We start from the raw sequence: 23,431 nt of genomic DNA on the forward strand, positions 1-23,431 counted from the left end.
AGTGGGAGTGAGCTCGCCGACCACCGCGAGGTCTCCCTGCTCTTCGTCTGGTTCAGCTGCAGACAAAGAGGGAGGGGAGGAAAGCTGTGGGTGTCCACCACAGGCTGGCTTAAATCCGGCCAGGCCAGAGGGGTTCAGTGGGAAGCACCCAGCCTCCAGCAGGCCGAGCAGGGAGCGCTTCCTACTCCTCCCCAGCTGAGGGATGATGGGCAGACCCTGGCAGGCCCCACGGCTCCTGCTGGCCATTCTGGTGGCCTTGGTGGCCTTTACCTGCCGAGCAAGGAAGAAAACCTTTTTCAGTGTCCAAGAAGTGCCTGCATCAGAAAGCTACGTGATAGCTACCATGCAGTTTGTGACCGAGGAGTTCAACAAGGAAAGTGATGACAAGTACAGCTTCCGGATTGTGCGAGTGCTGAAGGTCCAGAAATGGGTCAGTGTGGCTCCCCTCCCCCCCCCCATACCCCTCTGCCAGGATTCTGCTGCAGCTCTGGAGAAAGTCCACGCAGGTGAAATTCAGCCTCATTTAGTTCGAAGTGGGCATTTTAAGAAAAGCATAAATTCACTGGTTAGACGAAGTTGTCACTTAAATGATACCCAAGATCAGAGGTCAGCACATTACAGCCCAAGGGCCAAATCTGCCTGCTGCCTGCTTTTGTATGTAGTTTTCTTGGCACCCAGCCGCATCACGTGTGTTCACGTGTGTTTCGCACTATTCTGCTTTCACACGCCTTCTCAGAGTTGAGTACTTTATTATCTGGCCCTTTGCAGACAAAGTTCACCGAGCCTTGTCCAAAAGAATTAGCATCATTTGGCTTATCCAGGGGCGACTTTGCCCACTGAGTGGTTTCTGGTGAATTCTCCTCGAAGGACAAAAGGAGGCATGGGAGCCAGATAGGAAGAGGAGAGAGGAGCCCACCTAGCTGTCCAGGATGGGGTCCTTGACCTTGGGCACCATGTAAAGGACTTCCCACCAGAAGCTACACAGAAGGGAGAAGAAGTCCTTTTATCTCCTTGCTACTTGCTTCCCACAGATTACTGACCATATGGAGTATCATGTGAACTTAGAGATGCGGCGGACCACCTGCCAGAAGCTGGAGACTGAAAATTGCACCTTTCAAGAAGGGGAGCTTTACAAGGTACCGGGTGAAAGTGCATTCACTCAGAAAGGATTCATTTTTCAGTGGGGTTTTCTCTGGTTTTAGGATAATATGAGGTAGGATTATTGGGGATATATTCAAGCTTGCTTGAAAAGAATGCGTCGATAACACCTCCTTTCTCCAAGCGGAAAGTGAAGGTGAAAGCGGCTGGCTCCTGCCTGGCAGACACTGCTCCTGTTGCTGAAAAGATTATAGGGAGGTTGGAAGTGTCCAGAGAGAGGAGCCAAGTGGCTGAGCTGCAGTGGGCTGCTAATATTTTAGCAGCCAGTGGGACCTCTCTGGTGCATCCAGCTGAATATCTGAACATCAGCTTGATGAGAACATGCAATCACTGGGCTACCAACCTCTATTCCTTTCATCCAGCACTGTTTGGGCAAAGAGGAGGAAGAGACGAGAAAATGAGTTCAGACATAGTTCAACTGGTGGGCTGTGGGGAGAGGGGACAAACCTACATGTGTGCGACCTGCTGAGGAGCCACCTCCCCCAACAGTGGCTTAGTCCTCTATATGCTTTGTCCCCCCCTAGTATTGTCACACCTGAGGGAGGATGGCCAGACCACCATCACTGCAGTGTCATAGTCAGGGTGGGCCCACATGCAGAGGGGCCTTGAAGGTCTCAAATGCTACAGGCCCTACAAATCACTTCTCTTTAACCAAATGAATTAAAATGAAGATGTCCTCATTTTATGATTATATGTCCCACTTTGCTTGGAATAGTCCTGATTCATGCCTAGCTTCTTAGAGTAATCATTAGCAGCATCTCCATTTGCTTGCAATGTATCTTGGTTCATAAATTACATGGTCACCCTAGTTAGAAGGCCTGGATATTCTCAACACAGAAATGTGTCCATCCATGGGCTCTCTCCTCACTTTTTACTCAGTAATTCTTCAAAATCTAGCAAGGTAGAATTTTTTAGTTCTTCCCTGGAGGAGATGATGAAATCTATGAAAAGCATAACTGAAGATAAAAGTAAAGTAAAAATAGACGATCTTATTGATGTGAGAGATGGAATTGGTGAAATTAGTATTCTGATTTCTATTTTAGGAAAAATATAAATTTTTCAGCCTCCCATCCCACCCTGCTCCCCACCCTAGGCTTTCAAATGCAGATCAGGAAAACAAAATCGCACTAAGAAATGATAATTAATAATATGCAAAATGTGTTTATTGATTTCTCATTATGGGAGAAGAAGGCAGGGAAAAAGAAAAGGAAAATCTTGGGAGAGAATGGGGACAAGGGAAGGAGAGAGAGAATGTGATAAATGGACAAATGAAGGAAGGAAATATGGTGGAGACGGATTAGAGGGTAGGTGGATGAATGCATGGGTGGATGGATGGATGGATGGACGGATGGATGGAGCCAGTAAGAGGAAGTGTGAAGTAAACAACACATGGGTAACAATGAAGAAGCAAAAGAAGCAGTAGTTCCCATGGTGACTACGGGTGCGGGGGACACTTTACCTCTAGGCTCCAATTCTGACCACAAACAGAGGGACATTTTCTGGGATGATCTCAGCCCTAATTCTATTAAGTGAAGGAAATAAAAATAAAGGTCAAAAACCACATCTAGACCGAAGGCATGTTGAGATGGTGTCATTTTCCCTATTCACATGCCTTCTATCCTCTTCTTTCTCTTTTAAATTTTCACCTTGCATGTTGATCTTTCTTAAATATTGTTTTTGTTTTTGTTTTTGTTTTTTAGCAAATTGATTGCTTCTACACAGTGTATGTTGTTCCCTGGTTTGAAAAGTACAAAATTCTGACCAAAAACTGCACCAATGGCTAGGTGTCCTGGAGCACACACCTGCGGCCACCATATGTGAGAGTACCCTGCGATGAGCAGCGATTCTCAACATAGAAATAAATGTGTGTCAACCTGTTCTCTCAATGCTGTTAGTGTGTATGGTTCCACTCTTTTTTTCCCCAAATTCATCAGCTTATAATAATATAATCTGAAGTTTCTCTGGGCCAGGGCAGCTTTGGCATCCAAATGAAGTGACATGAATAATTTCTGGCCTTATAGCCTATACGTACATGACAGCAGAACTTCAACTCCATCCTTATATCTAGTAGGATTCTTTAGATTTTAAAACAAGAAGAAGAAGATGAGAAGAAGGAGGAGGAATGAAGCTCAAAGTCACTTAACTGAACTGCCAAGAGATATTTGCAAGTACGGCTTATGATGGCATCTCTGAGAGGCTCAGTGAAGAGTATCTCCTTCCTTGTCTAAAGTGCAAAACAGGGAGAAATAATATAAGTAATTTAAAAAGTTGAGGGCCAGGGCCAGCCTGGTGGCAAAGTAGTTAAGTTCACATACTCTGCTTTGGCAGCCCCAGGTTCGTGGGTTCAGATCCCAGGCTCAGACTTACACACCCCTCATCAGGCCATGCTGTGGCGGTGACCCACATACAAAATAGAGTAAGATTGGCACAGATGTTAGCTCAGGGCCAATCTTCCTCACCAAAAACAAAAACAGATGAGAGTCTTTGTTACTGATAAGGACTGGTTTGAGAGATGTGCTTTATCTTTGCTGACAAGTGCACTTTCCAATATCAAGTTCTAGAATTACATTTACATCCCCAGCATCAGCAACGTTAGACCACAGCAGGTGCCTCAGAGACAGATTCCTCTCCTTGGAGGTATCTAGCAAAATATATGCCCCATATGGAAAGGAGGACGACCTGGGTTACAGCACCCAGCTTGTTCTTCCCAAAGAGACCAACCAGATTAACTCCTCCAGGAGAAGACTGATTGAGGACAGAGAGGAACCAGGAACACTACGTTAATGGAGCTCCCTTCCATGAATGGCACATTAGCAGTGCGGAATAAGTATCCCACACACAACAGCTTGATTCAGGATTTCAAACAATGTCACCTACCTCATCTCTCCACTCCATTTCCTCCATGTTGTCGCAAGGGGGTGCCGGCAACTCACCAGGTCACATCTGTCCTCATTCACATCCAGTAGGAGAGAAGCAGATCTTGTCCCCAAGAGCTCAAGCAAAAGCCCTGGGGTTTAAAATAGCTGGGGAGCCCTAGGGACACTGTGGAACACACACACAGAACATTATTCTACCTGAAGAGAGAGGGAGCCGGGGTATTTATCCAACAGCTCCAGTCAGCTATTGGCTGCAGGGGCATTAATTCCCTGTAACCTCTATTCTGGGGTGGTTGGAGGGCAGAGCAAGCAGGCTGAGAAAAAGGGGGACAGGTGCTGGCATTTGAAACTGGTGTGCACAGAAGGATAAGATGTGAGAGGATATATACACAGCACCAAGAGGATACTCCCTGCACATGTGAATTGTGACCCGTGATGCATAGTAGCCACACCAAGTGTCTACCAGTGGAAAATAGCTGGGAGCTTGGAAAGAGTAAATTTTTTCCATCTCCTATTCTCCCTACCAAAGTTCTGGAGGGACCCTGTTTCAGGCAGGACCCAAGTGGGATTCCCCTCTGCCAACCATCTGGGAAAATGTTAACCTACAATTTCTTTATCTTTAACTGAAAATAACAGTACCTATTTCTTGGGGTAATTATAAAGGTTAATAATGATAATGCATGTAAATTGCTTAACATGGTGCCTAACACAAAGCAGATAGTCAAGTAAATGTTAACAATTAGTAAGAATACTGGCAGTAGGCAGTACTATTCACAATAGCCAAGATGTGGAAGCAACCCAAGAGTCCATCAACTGATGAACGGGTGAATAAGATGTGGTGTATATGTATACAGTGGAATACTACTCAGCCATTAAAAAAGACATATAGTCCTATTCGCAACAACATGAATGGACCTTGAGGGTATTATGTTAAGTGAAATAAGCCAGACAGAGAAAGACAAACACAGTATGATTTCACTCATATGTGGAAGATAAACTAATACACGGACATAGGGAACAGATCAGTGGTTACCAGAAGGGAAGGGGGTTGAGGGGTAAGCACATATATCTGTTGACTGACAAATAGAGATGTACAACTGAAATTTCACAATGTTATAAACTGTTATGACCTCAATAAAATCAAATAAATTTAAAAAAAGAATACTGGCAGCAGCAGTAGTAATTTAATATTAATCAATGCTCTTCTGGTATGTTGGCTACTTTGTCTGGATGCAGGGATTATTATCCTGGCAGAGACTAAAGGTAAGGCAGAACATTTGTGCCCAATGATCTTATTTCTCAGCCCAGTGAGTTTTTAAATTTTTTTTATGTTGAAATAATTGCAGATTCACAGGAAGTTACAAAGACAGTACAGAGAGGTCTCTTGTACCCTTCATCCAGTTTCCTCCCCCTTGATTGTATCTTATGTAATTATAGAGAGATATCACAACCAGGAAATTGACACTGGTACACTGAGTATATGTGTCATTTTGTCATATGTGTAGATTCATGTGACCACCACCACAATCAAGATACAGAACTATCCCATCACCACAAAGATACTCTGTACTACTCCGTAGTCACATTTCCCTCTCCCTGACCGCTTCAAATTCCCGGCAACCACTGATTTATTCTCCATCTCTATAATTTTGCCAGTTTGAGAATGCTATATGAATGCAATTGTACAGTACATGACCTTTGAGGTTTGTCATAATGCCCTTAGGCTCCATCCAAGTTGTTTCACATATCAGTAGTTTGTTCCTTTTAATTGCTATGTAGGATTCCATGGTCTATTATGGTACCACAGATTGTTTAACTATTTACCTATTTTAGGATGTAATTTTTGTTTTCAAGTGTTGGGCTATTACAAATAAAACTTTATGAACAATCATGTACAGGTTTTTGTGTGGACACAAATTTTCATTTCTCTGGGTTAAATGCCCAGGAGTGCAATTGCTGCATTACATAGTAAAGAATATTTTAGGGTTCTTTTAAAAAACCGTCAAACTATTTTCCAGAGTGGATGTATCACTATATACGTCCTTCTCTATCTTTGGTAATTTTCTTTGTTCTGAGGTCTACTTTGTCTGATGTTAATATACCCTCCTTTACTTTCTTTTGATTAATGTTTGTATAATATAACTTTTTTCACCCTTTTACTTTCAACCTACCTATATCATTATATTTGAAGTTTCTTGTAGACAGCATATAGATGGGTTAAGTTTTTTTAAATCCACTCTACCAAACTCTATCTTTTAATTGGCTTGTTTAGACCATTTATATGTAGTTTGAAATGCCATTTAATGTAATTATTGGTATGTTAGGGCTTAAGTCTGTCATTTTACTTCTTATCCTCTGTTTGTTCTCCCTGCTTTTTTTTCTGTGGGACTTATTTATTCTTCCTTCCTGTGAATTACTTGAACATTCTTTAAAGAATTTCATTTTTATGTATCTGTACTGTTTTTGAGTGTGTCTCTTTGCATGGCCTTTTTAGTGGTTGCTCTAGATATTACATTATATATGCATAACTTGCTGGGCTACTAGTGTCAATATTTTACCAGTTTGAATGAAATGTGAAAAGTTTACCTCCCTTTACATCTTTTTATCATTCTTAATTTACAAATGTCTTAAATATTTCTTCTATGTACATTGAAAACCACATCAGACAATGATATAATTTTTGCTTTAACCATCAAATGTAATTTAGAAAACTCAAGAAAAAGAAAGCTTCTTGTATTTACCCATATTTTTACTTTTTAAACTCTTCCTTTCCGATGTTCCAAGATTTCTTCATATATAAGGTCCTTTCTATTTAGAGAAATTCTTTTAACTATTCTTTTAGAGTAGGGCTTCTGGTGCAAATTCTCTTAGCTTCCCTTCATCTAAGACTTGCTTGATTTCCCCTTCATTCCTGATGGCTATTTTTGATGGCTATAGGATTCTGGGTTGACAGGGTTTTTTTCCCTACATCACCTGAAAAATGTGCCACTCTAGCCTCAGTGGTTTTTGATCTGCTGTCATTACAACTGGAGTTTTTTTCCCCCTAAGGGTAAGTTGTCTTCTATTTCACGTTTTCTTCTTTGTCTTTAATTTCCAGAAGTTTGACTCTGATGTGTCTTGGTGTGGATTTCTTTGGGTTTATCCTGTTTAGGATTCACTCTGTTTCTTGAATCTATAGGTTTAGGTCTTTGGCCAAATTTGGGAACTTCTCAGCCATTATTTCTTCAAATCGCTTTTCAGCCCCTCTGTCTCCTCTCCTTCTGGGACTTCAATGTGTTAGGTCTTTTGTAATAGTCTCACAAATCTCTGAGGCTCTATTCATATATTTAGTTGACTCTCTCTCTGTGGTTCAGATTGTGTAGTTTCTATTGTTTTCTCTTCCAGTTTTCCCTCCATCCACTGGTGAGCCCAACCATTGAATGTTTTAGTTACTGTATTTTTCAATTCTAAAATTTCCATTTGTTTCTTCTATTTCTTTGTGAGATTTGTTACATCTTTGCTGAGACTTTCTCTTTGCTCACTTGTTTGAAGCATGTTCATAATTGCTCATTGCAGCATTCTTATGACTGCTTTACAATGCTTGTTATGATATCATGATTGTAAGAAATATATAAATTTAGTCATTCAGGTGGCCAAAATATGTTTCACAGATATATTTGATCTCCATCCACAGTTCCTGGCTCACAGCTTCCAAAACCCTTAGAATTTCCAGAGTGGTAAGAGCAATGGGAGCATCTTCTATTATAATGTTTGGTGTCTTGTCCTCACTTCCTAAAAATGCTTCAAGGCCATATAGATAAAACGGGGGTCTTGTTTATGTAAATGAAGGTGACTTTTGGACCCCACCCAAGGGTGGGGGCTGGTTGCCAGGAGAACCAGCCAAGTGATCAGAGGATTGGAACTTTCAGTCCTACCCTGATTTCTGGGTAGGGCAGGGGGCTTGAGCTTGAATCAATTGCCAATGGCTAATGACTTAGTCAATTATGACTACGTAATGAAGCCTCCATAAAAATCTGAAGGACAGCTCATTTGCCTTTTTTTTTTTTTTGGAGAGCTTCCACATTGTGGAAGCAGAATGCTTCCATGTGCCACCATGCCAGGCCTCCGGCTATGTGAGGATAGAAGCTTCTTTGTTCAGGACCTCCCCCTTGTATCTCTTCACCTGGCTGTTAATCTGTATCCTGTAATATCCTTTGTAATAAATTGGTAATCTGGTGAGTAAACAGGTTTTCTTGAGTTCTGTGAGCTGTTCTAGAAAATTAATCAAACCTGAGGAGAGGGTCACGGGAACCTCTGATTTACAGCCAGTCAGGCAGAAGTACAGGTAGTAACCTGAATTGGAGGGGTCATTGGAACCTCCAGTTTGTAGCCGGTCAGTCTGAAGCACAGGAAACAACCTGAGCTTGCAACTTGCATCTGAACTGGACAGCCATCTTGTGAGACTGAGCATTTCACCTATGGAATCTGATTCTATCTCCAGGTAGCTAGTGTCTGAATTGAACTGCGTTCTCAGACACCCTACTGATGTCCAATAACTTGCTGGTATGCGGAAGCTTCCACATGCACGTCGGAATTGGGTCCAAGAACCCTATGCACTTATCAAATGATGTTAAATCTGTGTCATCTCTATGTTAGCATCTATTCATTATCTTTCCTCATTTATGTTTAAACTTTCCTGTTTCTTAGTAGGACAAGTGATTTTCTATGAAAACTTCAATGTTTTCATATTACAACTCTGAATCTTATTTACATCTCTTTTAGCAGGCATCCTCTGATGGGAAGAGAGGCCACCTCATTACCACCAGGTGGGGATGGAAACCCAGGTTCTCCACTCGGCCTCTGTTGACAAAATGGGGGGACTCCTCATCACAGCTGGACAGGGGTGGGAGTTCAGACTCCCCACTAGGCCTCTGCTAAAGCCACTCTGTCTGGGAGGGACAGGAGTGCCTCATCCTGCTGCCCGCATGCCTCTTCTGACACCACCTCAGTGGGAAAACAGAAGTCCAGGCTCTCCACAGGGTCTTCACTATCACCACAGGGAGGAGGGGGCTTGTCACCACCCAAAAGGGATGAAAGTGTCAGCTCCCTACTTGGCCTTTTCTAGCACCATCCCAGTGTGAGTTTTGGGCTCCCCATTGCAGTCTCAGGACAGTGAAGGTTTAGGCTCCCTACTCAGCTTTTGCTGGGTGGGAGGGTTGTGAGCTTCATTTTTTTCCTGTGGTGCCTGGCAAGAGCAGAGCAGTTATTGTCTACAAGTTTTCTGTCCTAATGGGCTGCCCCTTTCCTGGTCCTTTGGCTAGAAAGAGCAGGCTTTTATTGAGGCATTTTTTTTCTGTACCTATCGGCATTTCCAGGTTGCCAGCCCTTTATCCTCAAGTCTGAAATACATGAAGCAAGAAGAAAACCTGGTGTGTTAACTTCCTGTAGCTGCTGTAACAAATTACCACAAATTTGGTGGCTTAAAACTGAGAAATTTGTGCTCACACAGTTCTGGAGCCATGAAGTCTGAAATAAAAGCTATTAGCAGGACCATGCTCCCTCTGGAGGGCCTGGGAGAGACTCTCTTCCTTGTCTCTGCCAGCCTCTTCCTGCTGCTGGCATTCCTGCGCTGTGGCCGCATCACTGCCACCTCTGCCTCATCTTCACACGCCCTCTCCTCCATGTGTCTCTGCCAAATCTCTCTGTCTCTCTCTTGTAAGGATCTGTCCTGGGTCCTTTAGAGGTCAGGGCCTGGACTCCCCACTCCTGTCACACAGGCCCACCTTGTGCCGGTCCCTCCCGGTTGCCATTTACAAAAACAAGGTAAGCAGGTGGTATGGGGAAAGTTCACTTTAAAAATTCAAAGCAACGCCATAAAGTTTGGTAAAATATTATTAAAAAATTGAGTGCCCCTATGAAATCACATAAAATAAAGGTAGACACAAAACAATTAGGCCATATAAATAAAAGACACAAAAAAGTAAGAATTTAGAGGTTGAACAAGGTTTAAACAATAATTAAGTAACAGAGTGGTAAACTAAGTAAAAAACTTAAAAAGTTAAAAGATCTTGAGTAAATTAGCTAAAGACTGAACACAGACACATCATATTATCCACCAATTCCACCCCTAGGTGTGTACCCAACAGAACACATGAGTGAGTCCACCATTAGACATTGTACACATTTGTTTATTTTTAGTAGCTATTATTCCTAAAAGTTAGAAACTACCCAAAAGCCCATTATCAGTAGAGTGAATAAACAAATTGCAATATATTGTCACACGATGGAATTCTACACAATAATAAATGTGAACTACAAGTACACACCACATGGATGGATTCATAAATATGTTGAGTAAAAGAAGCCAGAAACGAAAGAATACACACTGTATGATTCCATTTCTAAAAGTTCAACCAACAGGCCAAACTCAGCTAGGATGTTAGGATCTGGACAGAGGTTATCTTTGGGGGCTCCTCCCCTGTAAGGTGGAGGTCAAAGTCTCTGTTTCACTGGGTTGTCATGACGATCAAACAAGAGAACGAGGGCAGCAGGCCAGTGCCAGGGGCCTGGTCAGCCCTCAATGAGGTTGGATTTGCAGGACTGGATGCTTCTGTCTTCCCTCTTCTTCGAACAAGAGTTTCACCCCCTTTAACTCTTTCCCTCCACCTCCCCTGCTCCCTCAGGCCTCCTGGGAAAATTTGAGGTTCTTGCTTGTGTGTTTACTTTTCCCCCTTAGAAATACTCTTTCTAGTTGGCGTTATGACTGTGCTGGTGGGACTGGCCCCTGGGGAGGAGACCAACTGGTCTAGTGGTATATCTCAGCCCACATCCACTCCTCGTTTCTGGTCCAGTGTGTGCCTCTCTGCTTGACTGTGAGTACACAAGGGAGGACACCAGAGGTCTCATTCCACCAGCAGTGAGCACATGGGACACTCAGGAGCTCTTTCTGAAGAACTGAGATCCCACGGCCAGCCCAAGACCACTGCCCTTGAAAAGACCTGCTTGCAAAGTGGGCCTTGGCTGGAGTGTGGACTTCAGACGATAAACAGCTCCCTACATTGATATAAACCTTTCCCTGAATGATAAGAGGGCCTCGCTTTGTCTATACTGTTTGTACAAACAATGTGATTTACGCAGAACACCTGCTTTCCTTGTGGGAGCCTGAAATTTTGGTACATGGTAGGCAGATGCTGCCTGCGTGACCAGCTCCAGGGAAAACCCATGGCGCAAAGCCTCTACTGCACTTCCCCAGCAGACAGCATTTCCCACAGTGGCCTGTGTGACTGCACTGGGAGAAGACTCTGGAAGCCTGCCCTTGGCTTCCTATGACTTCTTCCCACACACCTGTTCCTTCTGCTGATTCTACTTATTATCCTTTCACCTTGGTAAATCATGGCCTTGACTGTGGCTCCAGGCCGAGTCCTGGGGATCCTCCCAGTGAGTTACTGAACCTGGGGGTGGTCCGGGGGACCTTGAACACACCCACAAAGACGTGCCTCAGTCACAGAGTTGTATGTGTGTAGAGAAGAAACAGAGCTTGCCAAGCTCAGGCCAGAGGTCACGAGGTGCCTGGATGGGGCAAAGCCTCAGAGAGACAGCCGAAGTAGAAAATATCATGAGCTTCCCCAAAGAGCTAACAACCTTCTGCTCAAACTGCGCCGACCACCGAAAATACACGAGTGTGTGTGAGAGTGTGAGAGAGTGTGTGAGAATGCATGTCTGAGAGTGAGTGCATGTGACAGCCTGCAGTGCGAGTGTGCATGTGTGTGTTGTGTATGAGTGTGCTATGTGAGTGTGCATGCGTAAGTGTGTGTGTGTCTATGTCTGTGAGTGGGTGTGTAGCGAGACCCTGATGAGGGAGATGTACTCCTTTCTGAAGCCTATAACAGAACGTGCACGGGGGGCAGTCTAGGGTTTCATCAAGGAGCTTTACGCAAACACACTTAGGCCTCCAGACAAGAGTTGTTCCAGAGCTGGTAATAGTTCATCCAGGGCACAGTGTATACCAAAAAATCACAAATGAGACTCTGTGGGAGGAGAAAGAAAACAATCAACTTCAGGGAAATATTTGTTGGAGGTGAACAAAAAGCTCCTGCCCCCTCAGGCCCTTGCCTTGGGAGTCTGGACCCCTCACTGAGGCTGCACACTGACCATGGGGACACGGAGGATCTGCTCCCTGTCACATGGTGGGGGTGTGGGGGCCAGGCCCAGAACAGGAGTCTCCCCCTGGGCTCCCCCTCCCCAGCTAGAGAGGCACTCTCCCCCACATACCACCCCAGCCCTCCCACACTGCACCCAGGCACAGGGAGAGACCCTGTATCTGCCAGCTTGCAGGTGATGCCACCAGGAGGGACTAGGAAAGGGTGGGCAGAGTTTGGAAGACAAGGAGGCAACTGGACAATCCTCAGGGATCTGGAGAGTGCAAGCCGAGACCAGATTGAGGTCCCCAAGGAAAGTAAGCGCTGCTTCTACGTGAGGGCCAGGGAATGGGCTGGGTGGGCAGGAGTCCAGTGACCAGGAGGCCTGGGGCCAGGTGGGTTCCAGCACAGAATGGGAAGACTGCCCAATTAGAGAGCTTCCTCCCGTGCCCAAGGGCCTCAGGCGGCATCAGGCAGCCTTGGGGCTACGCCCTCGCCCCACCCCAATCCACACAGTGGGAAAAGCTGTCAATGTCCAACTTGTGTTTACTTGTAAAATTTTTACTTTTTTCCCTCTTGATCATGAGTCCCATCCAACACACCTTTTGCAGATCCTTCTTGCTTTGAACAGGACATGAAGGACTTTCTGTGCTGTTCCTCTTGCATTTGGTCCGGCTAATCTTCACGGTGACCATATACTCCACTCCCGTCGTCAGCTACCAAGAAGCAATGGCACTGTTAATTTTGACTCCAAGCATCCAGTTGCTGACTCTTTCCAGGAAAAATTAGGAAGGAGAGTGATGCCCCAGGAGCCACAGTCCCTGTTCCTAGAGCTCATCCACCAAAAGCACGGCTCTCTCCTCCCCTCCCAGGCTGGAGGATGCACAGTTGCGACTGCAGACCCTAGTCAGTGCCCAGCATAGGTGGAACCCATTCTCTTGCTCTGGACTGGCTTCACTGCTGCAGCCACAGCAGTGTCTCCACCTGTCTCCCTTGTGTCCTTGGGACGAGGGAGGCTACACAGCTCGAGCTTGGCTGCTCTGCAGCTCCAGCACAGCCCCCAGTCTGCACACAGGGTCCTCAGAATGCATAGAGCCACACCTTGTCTCTCAGCTCTCTCAGTTCCCTTCATCCATGTCCTCCCTCCCCGCTCTCCTTCCCAACAAACCTGATGGGAGGCAGTTTGGCAACACAGCTAAAAACATGGGCTTAGGAATCAAATCAACACGGGGCAAGAGGTCCCCATCTGCTAATGCTGTGATCCCGGGCAAGCGCCTCGCAACTCCAGTGTCTTCACTTACAGAGCACAGATAATAATTGTGCTTGCTCAAGGAGCTGTTATGTGGGTGAAAGGGAAGCGTGTATTTCACTGAGTGCATAAAACTAATTTTAAAACAACTTAATAATTACAAATTATTAAATGTTTTAGCAAAGTGTCAGGAACATTACTCTGAAGCAGCTGTGGAGTTGGGAGAGCGACAGAACAAAAGACAGAAGAATTGTGCTCAAGTTCTGGTTTAATCCCCTGCCATCTCTGTCACCTTGGCCAACTCCCTCTACCTACTTGAGTCTCAGTTTCCTCAACTCAAAAATGAGAATAGTGTCAACTTCTTCCGAGGGTATGTGCGAGTGATAAACACACCCCTGTTTCCTGTTACTGTGCTTTGTCTTCTTGTATTTACATCCAAGTATGAGGCTGTGAAGGCTTGCGTGGTTAAAGATAGGGAAAGCCCTTTGTGGCAGGGAAGCCCCACACCCGGAAAAAAAAAACGCTAACAAATGGTTTGGTGATTATTGTTGCCTGTTGGAAGCTGAGCTGGACTCCCCAAGTAAACGTGTGGACTAGAGAGTTCTGCACCGGTGAGGGGAGAAGCTCCTGGATGTTCCCTGCTTCCCAGTCCTAGTGTCAGTGGTCAAACCAAATGAGAAGGCTTGGCACTCTCTAGAGTGGCAATAGAGGGAGAGAGCGCTCACACTGCCCCCAGGGGGAAAACATCCCCAGAAAACCTCAACGCGTGCAGGGACAGGGGCTGAGGGCAGTATGGCCATCCTGGTCCCGGCATCCACCAGCAGAACCTCAGGATGCACGGCTCTTGTGCTCTTCATCAAAGGACAGTTCCATCCAGGCAATGGCATCTTGCAGGGTTAGTGCCAAGCGCTTTCACACTGATCTTCAGCACACTCTGTATGTATGAAGAAACTAAAATCGCTGGCTGTAAATTTAACTAACGTTCCAGGCTGTGAAGCGTCTTCTTATTCGTTATTAGACTTGATTGTTGATAACAGGAATAATCCTAACAATAGAAATATTCTCACAAGTGCCGCTTCACTCTTTACAAGTGAGGAAACTGAGGCCTGGAGAGTATGGATAGCACTTGACCAAGATCCCACAATGACGATGGGGGACCTGGAGCCCAGGCACAGGCAGCACACCGTGCCACCTCCTGAGCCCCTCTGTCAGGGATTAGGATGGACACAACCACGCAGCCACAAGTGTGGAGATGCCCAAGGACCCTTGCCCCAGGTCACCCAGCTACCAAGGGGCATACTCGTTCTGTCCAGTCATCCATTTGAATGACATCAAAAGTTTGCTCACAAGCAATTCTTTTAAAGTGAACTGTTAATGACAATGGATTGATTCCACAGGACAGGCCTCCTCAGATTCTCAGATTCATCCTTGAGAAGACAGATGGGGAAAACAAGCCAACTTCGAGAAGAACTTGGCTGCCACCTTGTGGCCAAGTCACCTCAATGTTCTTGGCCCTGACAAGCTGCCATCTTGCGGCAAGAGTGTGTGACGGAGATGGGAACAGGCTAATGTCTTCATGGTGTGACATAAGGCCATTTGTGTCATACTAACACTGTTCACCCCTCTCTGCCCCTACCCTTACTGGTTTCTCCTATTCCCACTGCCCCTATTTCTGACCAGAGCACTTTTCTCCTAGTGAGCTATTTTTTCCAAATTGGCTCTGCCCCAACTTATATAGTTTACTATCTGAACTTGAGGGCAGCTTGGACCAACAAAAGTGGTTTTCAAACAACTTCTCTTTCCTCTGTCATCCTTCAATTGATATATTTCAGAGAAATATAATATATAAAACTAACAAAAAGAAAGATGATCTGTGTAATTCCAGGTTTATGTGGAACACAGCTAGGAAGTGCTTCCCAAAAAACCCGATAAAGACTCAGATTTTACAGTCTTGGACACTGAAATATTATTGTTCCGGGAACCTGCTATCACTTTGATAGGACCTAATTTCAGAATGAAAGGCAATTCTTCCCAAGGAAGGCCTGTTGAGAATCTCAGGGGACGTTTTTGCTCCAGACTAAGAGTAAGAGAGTTGGGATCTCACTCCAGGCCTTAGGCTAGCATCTTGGAAGGGTGACTAAGGCAACACTGGGGCCTGAACAGCTCTAAAGCACATCCATGCCAAGTGAGGCCACTCGCCACTTGGTGAAACCATCACTTCAGTCTCTCTGGGAACCGCAGGGTGTCCCCACTTGTCTGAGTGGGCAAGAATGGGGGCAGTGTGCACATCTGGAGAAACTGAGGCACAAACCTGCATCTGACTGCGAAGTAGCTTGTCAACTCCAAATAAGTAGGTGTCGTTACTAGCATTGTTGTAGGTTTCAATGAAGAATTTGAGCGTTGAATTTATGTTTTTCTGACTCATGGACTTCTCTTGGAAGCCTCCCCACCTTTGAAAATGACCCAACTTGGCCGCCAGGACCAAGGCAGCCAGCAGCAGCAGAGGGCTCCTCCAGCATCCAACTCCCATCTCCACAGCTGAGAGACCTCCTATCCACGGCACCTTCCAGGGTGGGGAGGCGCCAGGCTGTGGTTTGCTCACTCTCCAGCGGCAGCCCTCGCCAGCACAGGCTTCCCCAGGAGATGGCCTGCCTGCATTTAAACAGAGATTGAGACTGGAACTCATTCTTCCAAGGCTCTGCCCACAATATGACCAAAGGACCAACCAGGGAAATCTCCTGGCATGGCTGCCCAACCCACTCTCAGCTCAGTACATTTTCCACACATCTATGACACCCGCTCTGTTCTCTGGCGATTCAGGCAAGCATAATTTCCAAACACCTGCCAAGATGGACAAGACCCTCCCCTGCCTTCACACCTAAGGTGTATTATTGACTCTGCCTCGACTTATAGTCTACTATCTGACCTTGAGGGTAGCTTGGAACTGCGAGGAAGAAAGCTCCCAGAACAGACCTTTACAGTGCTAGGTACTAAGAGCTGGTATGTGGGGTAGAGAGCGCCATTTGTGGGAACTGGGGAAGGCTCATGGAGAAGGTAATATCTGAACTGAGATCTGAGGAATCAGGGACACGAAACAGGGCGTGGTACATTCTACTTATCTACTGTGGGTTCCAGCCGTCTAACTCAGCCGTCAACTACTCCCTGCACTTCCTCTAGGGCTGGGTTCCCTTTACTCACCTGCCACCTACCCACCACAGATATCTGCCTGCTGGATCCCACTGTGCCTGCAGGCCCTGGAGCTAGCACTTGCTGTCTTGGTGAGATCCCAGCGGAGCTTTGTGAGGTAATCCCAGCCTCCCTGTGAGGGAGGAATAAGCTGTAAGCCTTATTCAGAAATGAATAAATGGGTGTTGCCTGTGGAGAGGAGGAGATTCTCCTCTCCCCTCTTTGGGTCTCTGGCTGGGTCTAAGAATTAAACTGACATAGGCAGATTAACAGGAGGAAAGCATACAAATTTTATTGAATTTTTACATCTACGTGGGAGCCTTCACTAGAGAATGGAAACCCAAAGAAGTGACCAGAGCAGGAAGCTTTTATATCTTTTAGACCAAAAAAAGAATAAATTTGTGAAGAATTGACAAGACAAAGGGGTTTTGCTAGGGGTAGGTAGTCCATGGTGAAGAGGTAACAAGGTCTGTTTGTGCAGCCTGCTCGACCCTAGGTCCCCTGTCTCTGGTGACAGGGCGTCCTTTGTCCTCCTGGAACAGAGAAGGCCCTTTCCCTGCCTTCAGGGAGCGAGGGCCAGTGGGGAGGTCAGAGTGTTCTGCTGGCTCCTGCCATTTTCTTAAACTCCCTCAGCTTAAGATATTTGATTTGCCAAGGTGCCATATTTTGGGGTAACCTGTCCTGAACCCACGACTTGCACCCATAAGAGCTCCTTATTTTTGAAACACTCATTAAGTGGGATCCTGAATGGGGTCCTGCTCTGGAAAAAGGACGTTAGTGGGACAATTGGTGAAAAGTGAATAAAGTCTGTGGATTACTTAATAGTACTGTATGAATGTTAACTTCCTCATTTTCACCATTGCACTGTAATTATGTACAATGCTAACATCTGAGAAAGGGGTGAAGGGCATACGAGAACATTTATGCTACTTTTGTAACCTTTTTTTAAGTCTGAAATTATTTCAAAACAAAGGTTAAAATGTTCAAAAATAAATAAATGGGACCTTGGTCTTTGAGAAGTGGCATGATTTGGTGGGGGAAGCACGGGTCTTGGAACCCAACTTTCCTGGGTTCCAATCCCTTGCTGGGTGACTCTGGGAGAGCTACTTAGTCTCCCAAACCTCAGTTTCTTCATCTATAACATGAGAATGGAAAAAGCACTACTCTTGGATTGTGGTGGAGACTAAATGAACATCGGCAAAGAATCTGTTCCCAGGCCAGGGATCGGGCGGCCCTCAGGAGCATCCTCTGTGCCGTTCCCGACGACTCTGAACCCGCACACTGAAGCCCATGGTCTGTCAGATCCCCACCGCCCCAGACCCCAGACCACCCTGCCGCATGAAAATCCTGCAAGGACCTCTTCCAACACCCCCCTGACCCTCAGAGCCTGCCCTGTCCAGCGGATGGAGGTGACAGCCTTGGAATATCCTGAGCCTGAGCTGCAGGAGTGGCATTTTTAAATGGATATATCAGGATTCGTAGGAGTGTGTGCAAGTGCCCAGACCTGGACAAGCTCAGTCAGCCCTGGAAATCTGGGATATGTCTGTCGGACTGAGGACCTGAGGAAGGGAAAGTAGTATTCAAGAGGCCATATTAGGAAGCTTGTGAACATAGGGCTAAACACGTAAAAAATAGGCCTGCTTAAGAAATATGGGCCTTGGCTATATCCATAAAGTAGGAGAAAAGTGAGTCCCTAGTAATTTCAGTGGGATAAAAGGAAAATATAGACTTTGGCTATGTCCTTCAATAAAACCAGAAAAGGGGGACTTTTCATGTCATTCCCGGAGTTACTTGGCTTGCGGCAGCATAACTCCAGTCTCTGCCTCCGTCTTCACATGGCCTTTGTCCTTGTGTCACCTTGTCTCAAATCTCTCTCTTCTTTCTCTTAGAAGAACACCAGTCATTGGATTTAGAGCCTACTCTAAATCCATTATGATCTCATCTTAAGATCTTTAACTTTATTAAATCTGTAAAGACTCTGTATCCAGATAAGTTCACATTCACAGGTACCAGGGGTCAGGACTTGGCTCTGCATCTTGGGGGAACACAATTCAACACACTAAAATGTCCATGGAATAAGAAGAAAATTGGGATCACAGGTATGTCCATGCGTGTATTGGTTTCCCATAGCTACTATAACAAATTACCACAAACTTGGTGACTTACAACAACAGGAATTTATTCTCTTTCAGTTCTGGAGGCCAGAAGTCTGAAGTCATTTTTGTTGGACCAAAATCAGGATGTCAGCAGGGCTGTACTCCCTCCAGAAGTTCTAGGGGAGAACCTGTTCCTTGCCGGGTGCAGCTTCCACTGGCTGCCAGCATCCCTTGGCACGTGGCCACATCGCTCCAACCTCTGTTTCAATGGTCACACAGCCTCCTTCTCCTCTGTCTGCATCAAATCTCCCTCTCATAGGGATACACAGGTCACATTTAGGGCCCACCCGGAAATTCCAGGATGATCTTCCCATCTCAAGATCTTGAACTTAACCACTTATGTAAAGTCCTTCTTTGCCGTATAAGGTAATATTCACAGGTTACAGAGGTTAGAACGTGGCTATCTTTTGGAGAGCCATTATTCAGCCTGCCACCCCATGGATTAGGGGAAGATAGGAGGGCTGATTATTTCCACGGAATAAGAGGAGAACAAGGGCCCTGGTCGTGTCTAGAAAAGCAAAAAAGGGAAATGGACACATCCAGGGAAAGAGGAGGTCCCATCAATTCCATGCTTAACGGGAAGCTAGGTGTCCTGGTTATATCCATGGAATAAGGAAAAAATAGGGCTCTGGCTATGGCCAGAAGTAAGGACAAAGTGGGGGCATGATCGTGCACCAAGGGGAAAATAGCAGTCCTAGTCATGTCCATGGAATAAGGGAAAATAGGAGACTTGGTAATACATGGGATCAGACGAAAATAGGTAGAAGAGTTATAGCTATGAGTCGCAGGAAAACTAAGTAGGACAGGTTATTTCTAGAGACTAAGGGGAAAATAGAGGTTTTGGTCATGTCTATATAATAAGTGGAAAATAGGGGCCTTGGTCTTCTCCACGGAGTAAGGAAGAAATGAGGAGCCTGATTAGATCCACTGAATAGAGGGAAACAGGAAGCTTGGTCATGTCCCTGGAATTAGAGGATAGCAGGTCTTTGGACATTTCCATAGAAAAGGGAAAAATAGGGAACTTGGTCATGTGCATGAACTAATAGGGACCTAAAGGACCTGGCTCTCTATATGGCCCAGTCATGTCCAGAACAATGGGAAAATAGAGGACCTATTTATTTCCATGGAATAATAGGAAAATACATTGCCTGGTTATAGCCATAGGATAAGAGGAAAATAGGGAGCCTGATTATTTCCGTGGAATAAGGGTACATTAGGCAGGCTAGTTATGTTCATGGGAAAAGGAGAAAAAATGAGCCCTGTTCTTCTCAATAAGAGAAGGGGACAAACAAGCGTTGGAGAGGATGTGGGGAGAAGGGAACCCTCGTACACTGCTGGTAGGAGTGTAAACTGGTGCAGCCACCATGGAAAACATACGAAGTATCCTCAGAAAATTAAGAGTATATCTACCATGTGATCCAGCTGTTCCACTGCTGGGTATCTATCCAAAGAGCTTGAAAACACAAATGCATAAAGATACCTGCACCCTCTATGTTCATCACAGCACTATTCACAATAGCCAAGACTTGGAAGCAGCCTAGGTGCCCATCAAGGGACAAATGGGTAAAGAAGATGTGGTATATACACACAATGGAATACTACTCAGCCATAAGAAATGATAGAATCCGGCCATTTGTAACAACATGGATGGACCTTGAGGGCATTAAGCTAAGTGAAATAAGTCAGAGGGAGAAAGTCAAATACCATATGATCTCACTCATAAGCAGAAGATAAAAACAACAACAAACAAACACATAGCAACAGAGATTGGATTGATGGTTACAAGAGGGGAAGGGGGGATGGAGGAAGGCAAAAGGGGTAATTAGGTACATGTGTGGTGACGGACTGTAATTAGTCTTTGGGTGATGAACGAGACGTAATCTACACAGAATTCGAAATATATTATGATGTACATCTGAAAGTTATATAATGTTATAATCAAATGTTACTGCTGTAAAAATTAAAATTTTTTTTTTAAATTTTAAAAAAATAAAAGAAGGAGAAAATAGGAGCCCTGATTATAGCATGAAATTGTAGGAGATATGGGGCCTGCTATGTCCACAGAGTAAGGAAGGAATGCAATGGGGCATGAGGAAACTTTGGGTGATAGACATGTTCATTTTATGCATTGTAGTGATGATTTTACAGGTGATAGATATGTCAAAACCCATCAAACTGTGCACTTTAAATATGTGCAGTTTGTTTTATGTCAACTATACCTCAATAAAGCAGTTTGGATGATGGATGGATGGATGGATGGATGGATGGATGGACGGATGGATGAAGGGTATGCAGGAATAAACACAGTGCTTTCTACAGAACAGACACTCAGCCTGGGGTCCCTTTCCTGCCACTCTTGTGTTCCTTTTCATGACCCAGGACACTGAGTGAGAAAGGACTGCCCTTGGCCAGAGCCACATAGGGGCAAATCTGACAAGAGGAAGGTCTGCACCATGGCCCCTCCCACCTGCCTGCACCCAGGCCATCTTCTCATCTGCTGCCACACCACCCAGGGGAAGACAGCTTCATTGGTAGTTGGTTCTTAGGAAAGAGAAAGCGTCTTTCCCAAGAGTGCAGCAAACCTGGCCTTCTGTCTCATGGCTGGACCCAGCAGCAGGGCCCCTGCTGGACCAGTGACGGTGGCACATGGATGGGATTCATCTTAGGTTAGCCCATGGCTGTGTGGTGTGTGGGTGAGGTGGTGGGGCCCAACGGGGGCTCTCTGTGAGCTGCACAACTTCCTGGCTTTGCCTATTGTCAACCATGATTTGGAATTCTTTGTCAGGCCTGCTCCCAGGGGACAAAAAACAGGAAACAAACAAAGGCAGAGTGTGTCCCATCACTGTAAGCTCTGCTCTTGTAGGCTGAGGAGTCTGGAGACCAGGAGTTTCTTGGTTGTGGCTTTTAATTCACTCCCTTGTCCTACCTTTGTCATTTTTGCCCCTTCCCCAACGAACTTCTCAGGCTCCTCCTTGACCTGAGCTCTCAGGTCTGCCCAGATCACCCATCAGTCTGGTCAAAAACCGTTGCTCGTCATGTTATGCCTCTGATTGGGAACCTGAAGTGGGGTGCCCTTACTCCCCAAAACAGGAGGGAAACTGTAGGTCATCTAACACGTGGGAAGCCATGCCCAAGGATGCCAGCATGTTCCAGGACAGGTAGCCAACTAGGGCATCCTCTGCCCAGCCAGGCTGAGTCCAGACATCCAGGCTGGTCCGTCCTGGTCTCACTGTGCGTCTCGGGCTGCTGTGAATGGTGGGAGAGCTGCAGAATAGGGTCAGAAGTGGGGAAGGAGGCAGCCTTTCTACTGTTGCTTAGCAATCGCTTCACCTTGAGTCTCAATTTCCTCATCTGTAAAATTGGTATAATAGTAAATACCTCAGAGGACTGTGAAAATTAAATTATAAGAGGCACAGAAGTGCCCAGCACAGTGCCTGGTGCATAGGGCTCAACCACGTTGGCTATTTCAGTAGGGAGGGAAATCTCCTCTAGCGGCCATCGAGGTGAAGCAGGTGCAGCTGCCCTGAAGCTTTCCTATGAACTCCTCCCCGAAGCCCTCCCTCCATCTTCATTGCCACTGACCAGCATCAGAGCTGCGAGAGGCGTTGCAGCGCGACCCCCTGTTCATGAGCCTACATCTGCTATTGTGCTTCTGCTCCTCACTCTAGGTGAACAAATAGCCCTTGCAAATAACTGTGCTGCTCTCATTTGGGTTCTTCTCTCCACCGTCTTTTCTTGTTTTCTTTTTGTAGCACTGTTCAATAAGTTCTTCTTTGTCCCCTAAATCGTCCTAGTCTGGACTGGCTGCTGACTTGGGTATCACCCAGGCAGAAAGCAAAGCTATTTGAGACCCACCCTACTGCCAGCAACCCTTCAACGCCAGCCCAGCAAGGAGCAATCCACAGTACGGGTACCTGCCTGAGTACTCTCCCATGTGAGGCTGCAGGGGAGCACTGCCCAGGCCACCAGTGGCAGCCCTCACTGTGACCCTGAGCCCTTGTCCCTAGGGCTGCACTGAAGGACGTGGCAGACCTTGGCTGGAAATGCCTGCTGGTCCTGGGGAGCAGGCCAGCAGCCGGTGCATAATGTCAACAATGACAAGGTGGTGCTAGAGATGGCTAAGAGCTGGCATTGCCAAACAAGGCCCAGTGTACATTTTCTCTTTCCAGACTAAGAAAACTGAGAAATCATGAAGCTCAGAAAGTCGGATGTGTCATAAGAGGCCAAGCCTTCTCACTGTCTCCATAGGACTTCCACCTGGCATCGAGGATGGCAGGGTTTGTCTGCAGGCCGTTGTCCTCATGCAGCCTTTGGTCTCCTCTCTGCAGATGTTTTCCATAATCCAGTATTGGTTCGCCAGCTCCTGCACAGACCACTCTATTTAAATAAGCATCAATTCCCATGTTGAAAGCAAGTAAAAAGCGCACAGTTTCTGCAGGCTGCCACGCCCCTGCTTCTGCTTTTCTCCTGCTATCTTTCTGTTTTTCTGTGAGCAGACAATCGTCCTTCTGAAGTAATGAGCAGCAAAAGCTGAAAAGGGCCAAGACCCTGTTGGAACATTCTTCAAATCCTTTGCCCATTTTTTCGCTTTGGTTATTTGTCTTCCATTGATTTGTAGGATTTTCATGTCCTTAATAATAATTATTTTGGGGTACATGTGCTACAAATATCTTTTTCTGGGTTGTGACC

General features: G+C 45.8%; 2 protein-coding genes across 2 annotated transcripts; one reads left to right on the forward strand and one right to left on the reverse strand.

Moving 5' to 3' along the window:
- The first annotated feature begins 202 nt into the window (after positions 1-202).
- On the forward strand, positions 203-2,942 carry CST11 (cystatin 11). The gene is made up of 3 exons (XM_014857963.3): positions 203-430; positions 1,032-1,136; positions 2,859-2,942. Exons 1-3 carry the CDS (start codon positions 203-205, stop codon positions 2,940-2,942), a joined length of 417 nt encoding a protein of 138 aa, XP_014713449.1.
- Positions 2,943-11,956: 9,014 nt separating this feature from the next.
- Positions 11,957-15,930, reverse strand: CSTL1 (cystatin like 1). Its single transcript, XM_014857968.3, has 3 exons — positions 15,712-15,930; positions 12,754-12,867; positions 11,957-12,040 (listed from the first exon to the last, which is right to left on the reverse strand). Exons 1-3 carry the CDS (start codon positions 15,928-15,930, stop codon positions 11,957-11,959), a joined length of 417 nt encoding a protein of 138 aa, XP_014713454.1.
- Between the last annotated feature and the right edge of the window lie 7,501 nt (positions 15,931-23,431).

This window comes from Equus asinus, chromosome 15 (genome assembly GCF_041296235.1).
Source record: "Equus asinus isolate D_3611 breed Donkey chromosome 15, EquAss-T2T_v2, whole genome shotgun sequence".
Classification (NCBI taxonomy): domain Eukaryota; kingdom Metazoa; phylum Chordata; class Mammalia; order Perissodactyla; family Equidae; genus Equus; species Equus asinus.

Bases quoted from the DNA above. Each gene is read 5' to 3' on its own strand.
- CST11 (XM_014857963.3), top strand. From the start codon at position 203: ATGATGGGCAGACCCTGGCAGGCCCCACGGCTCCTGCTGGCCATTCTG. The intron at 431-1,031 runs GTCAGTGTGGCT...TGCTTCCCACAG, and splicing joins TGCTGAAGGTCCAGAAATGG to ATTACTGACCATATGGAGTA. The intron at 1,137-2,858 runs GTACCGGGTGAA...TTTGTTTTTTAG, and splicing joins AAGAAGGGGAGCTTTACAAG to CAAATTGATTGCTTCTACAC.
- CSTL1 (XM_014857968.3), bottom strand. From the start codon at position 15,930: ATGGGAGTTGGATGCTGGAGGAGCCCTCTGCTGCTGCTGGCTGCCTTG. The intron at 12,868-15,711 runs GTTTGTGCCTCA...GCTTCTTGGTAG, and splicing joins TACTTCGCAGTCAGATGCAG to CTGACGACGGGAGTGGAGTA. The intron at 12,041-12,753 runs GTGTGTTGGATG...CTCCTCCCACAG, and splicing joins GCAAGAAGGATCTGCAAAAG to AGTCTCATTTGTGATTTTTT.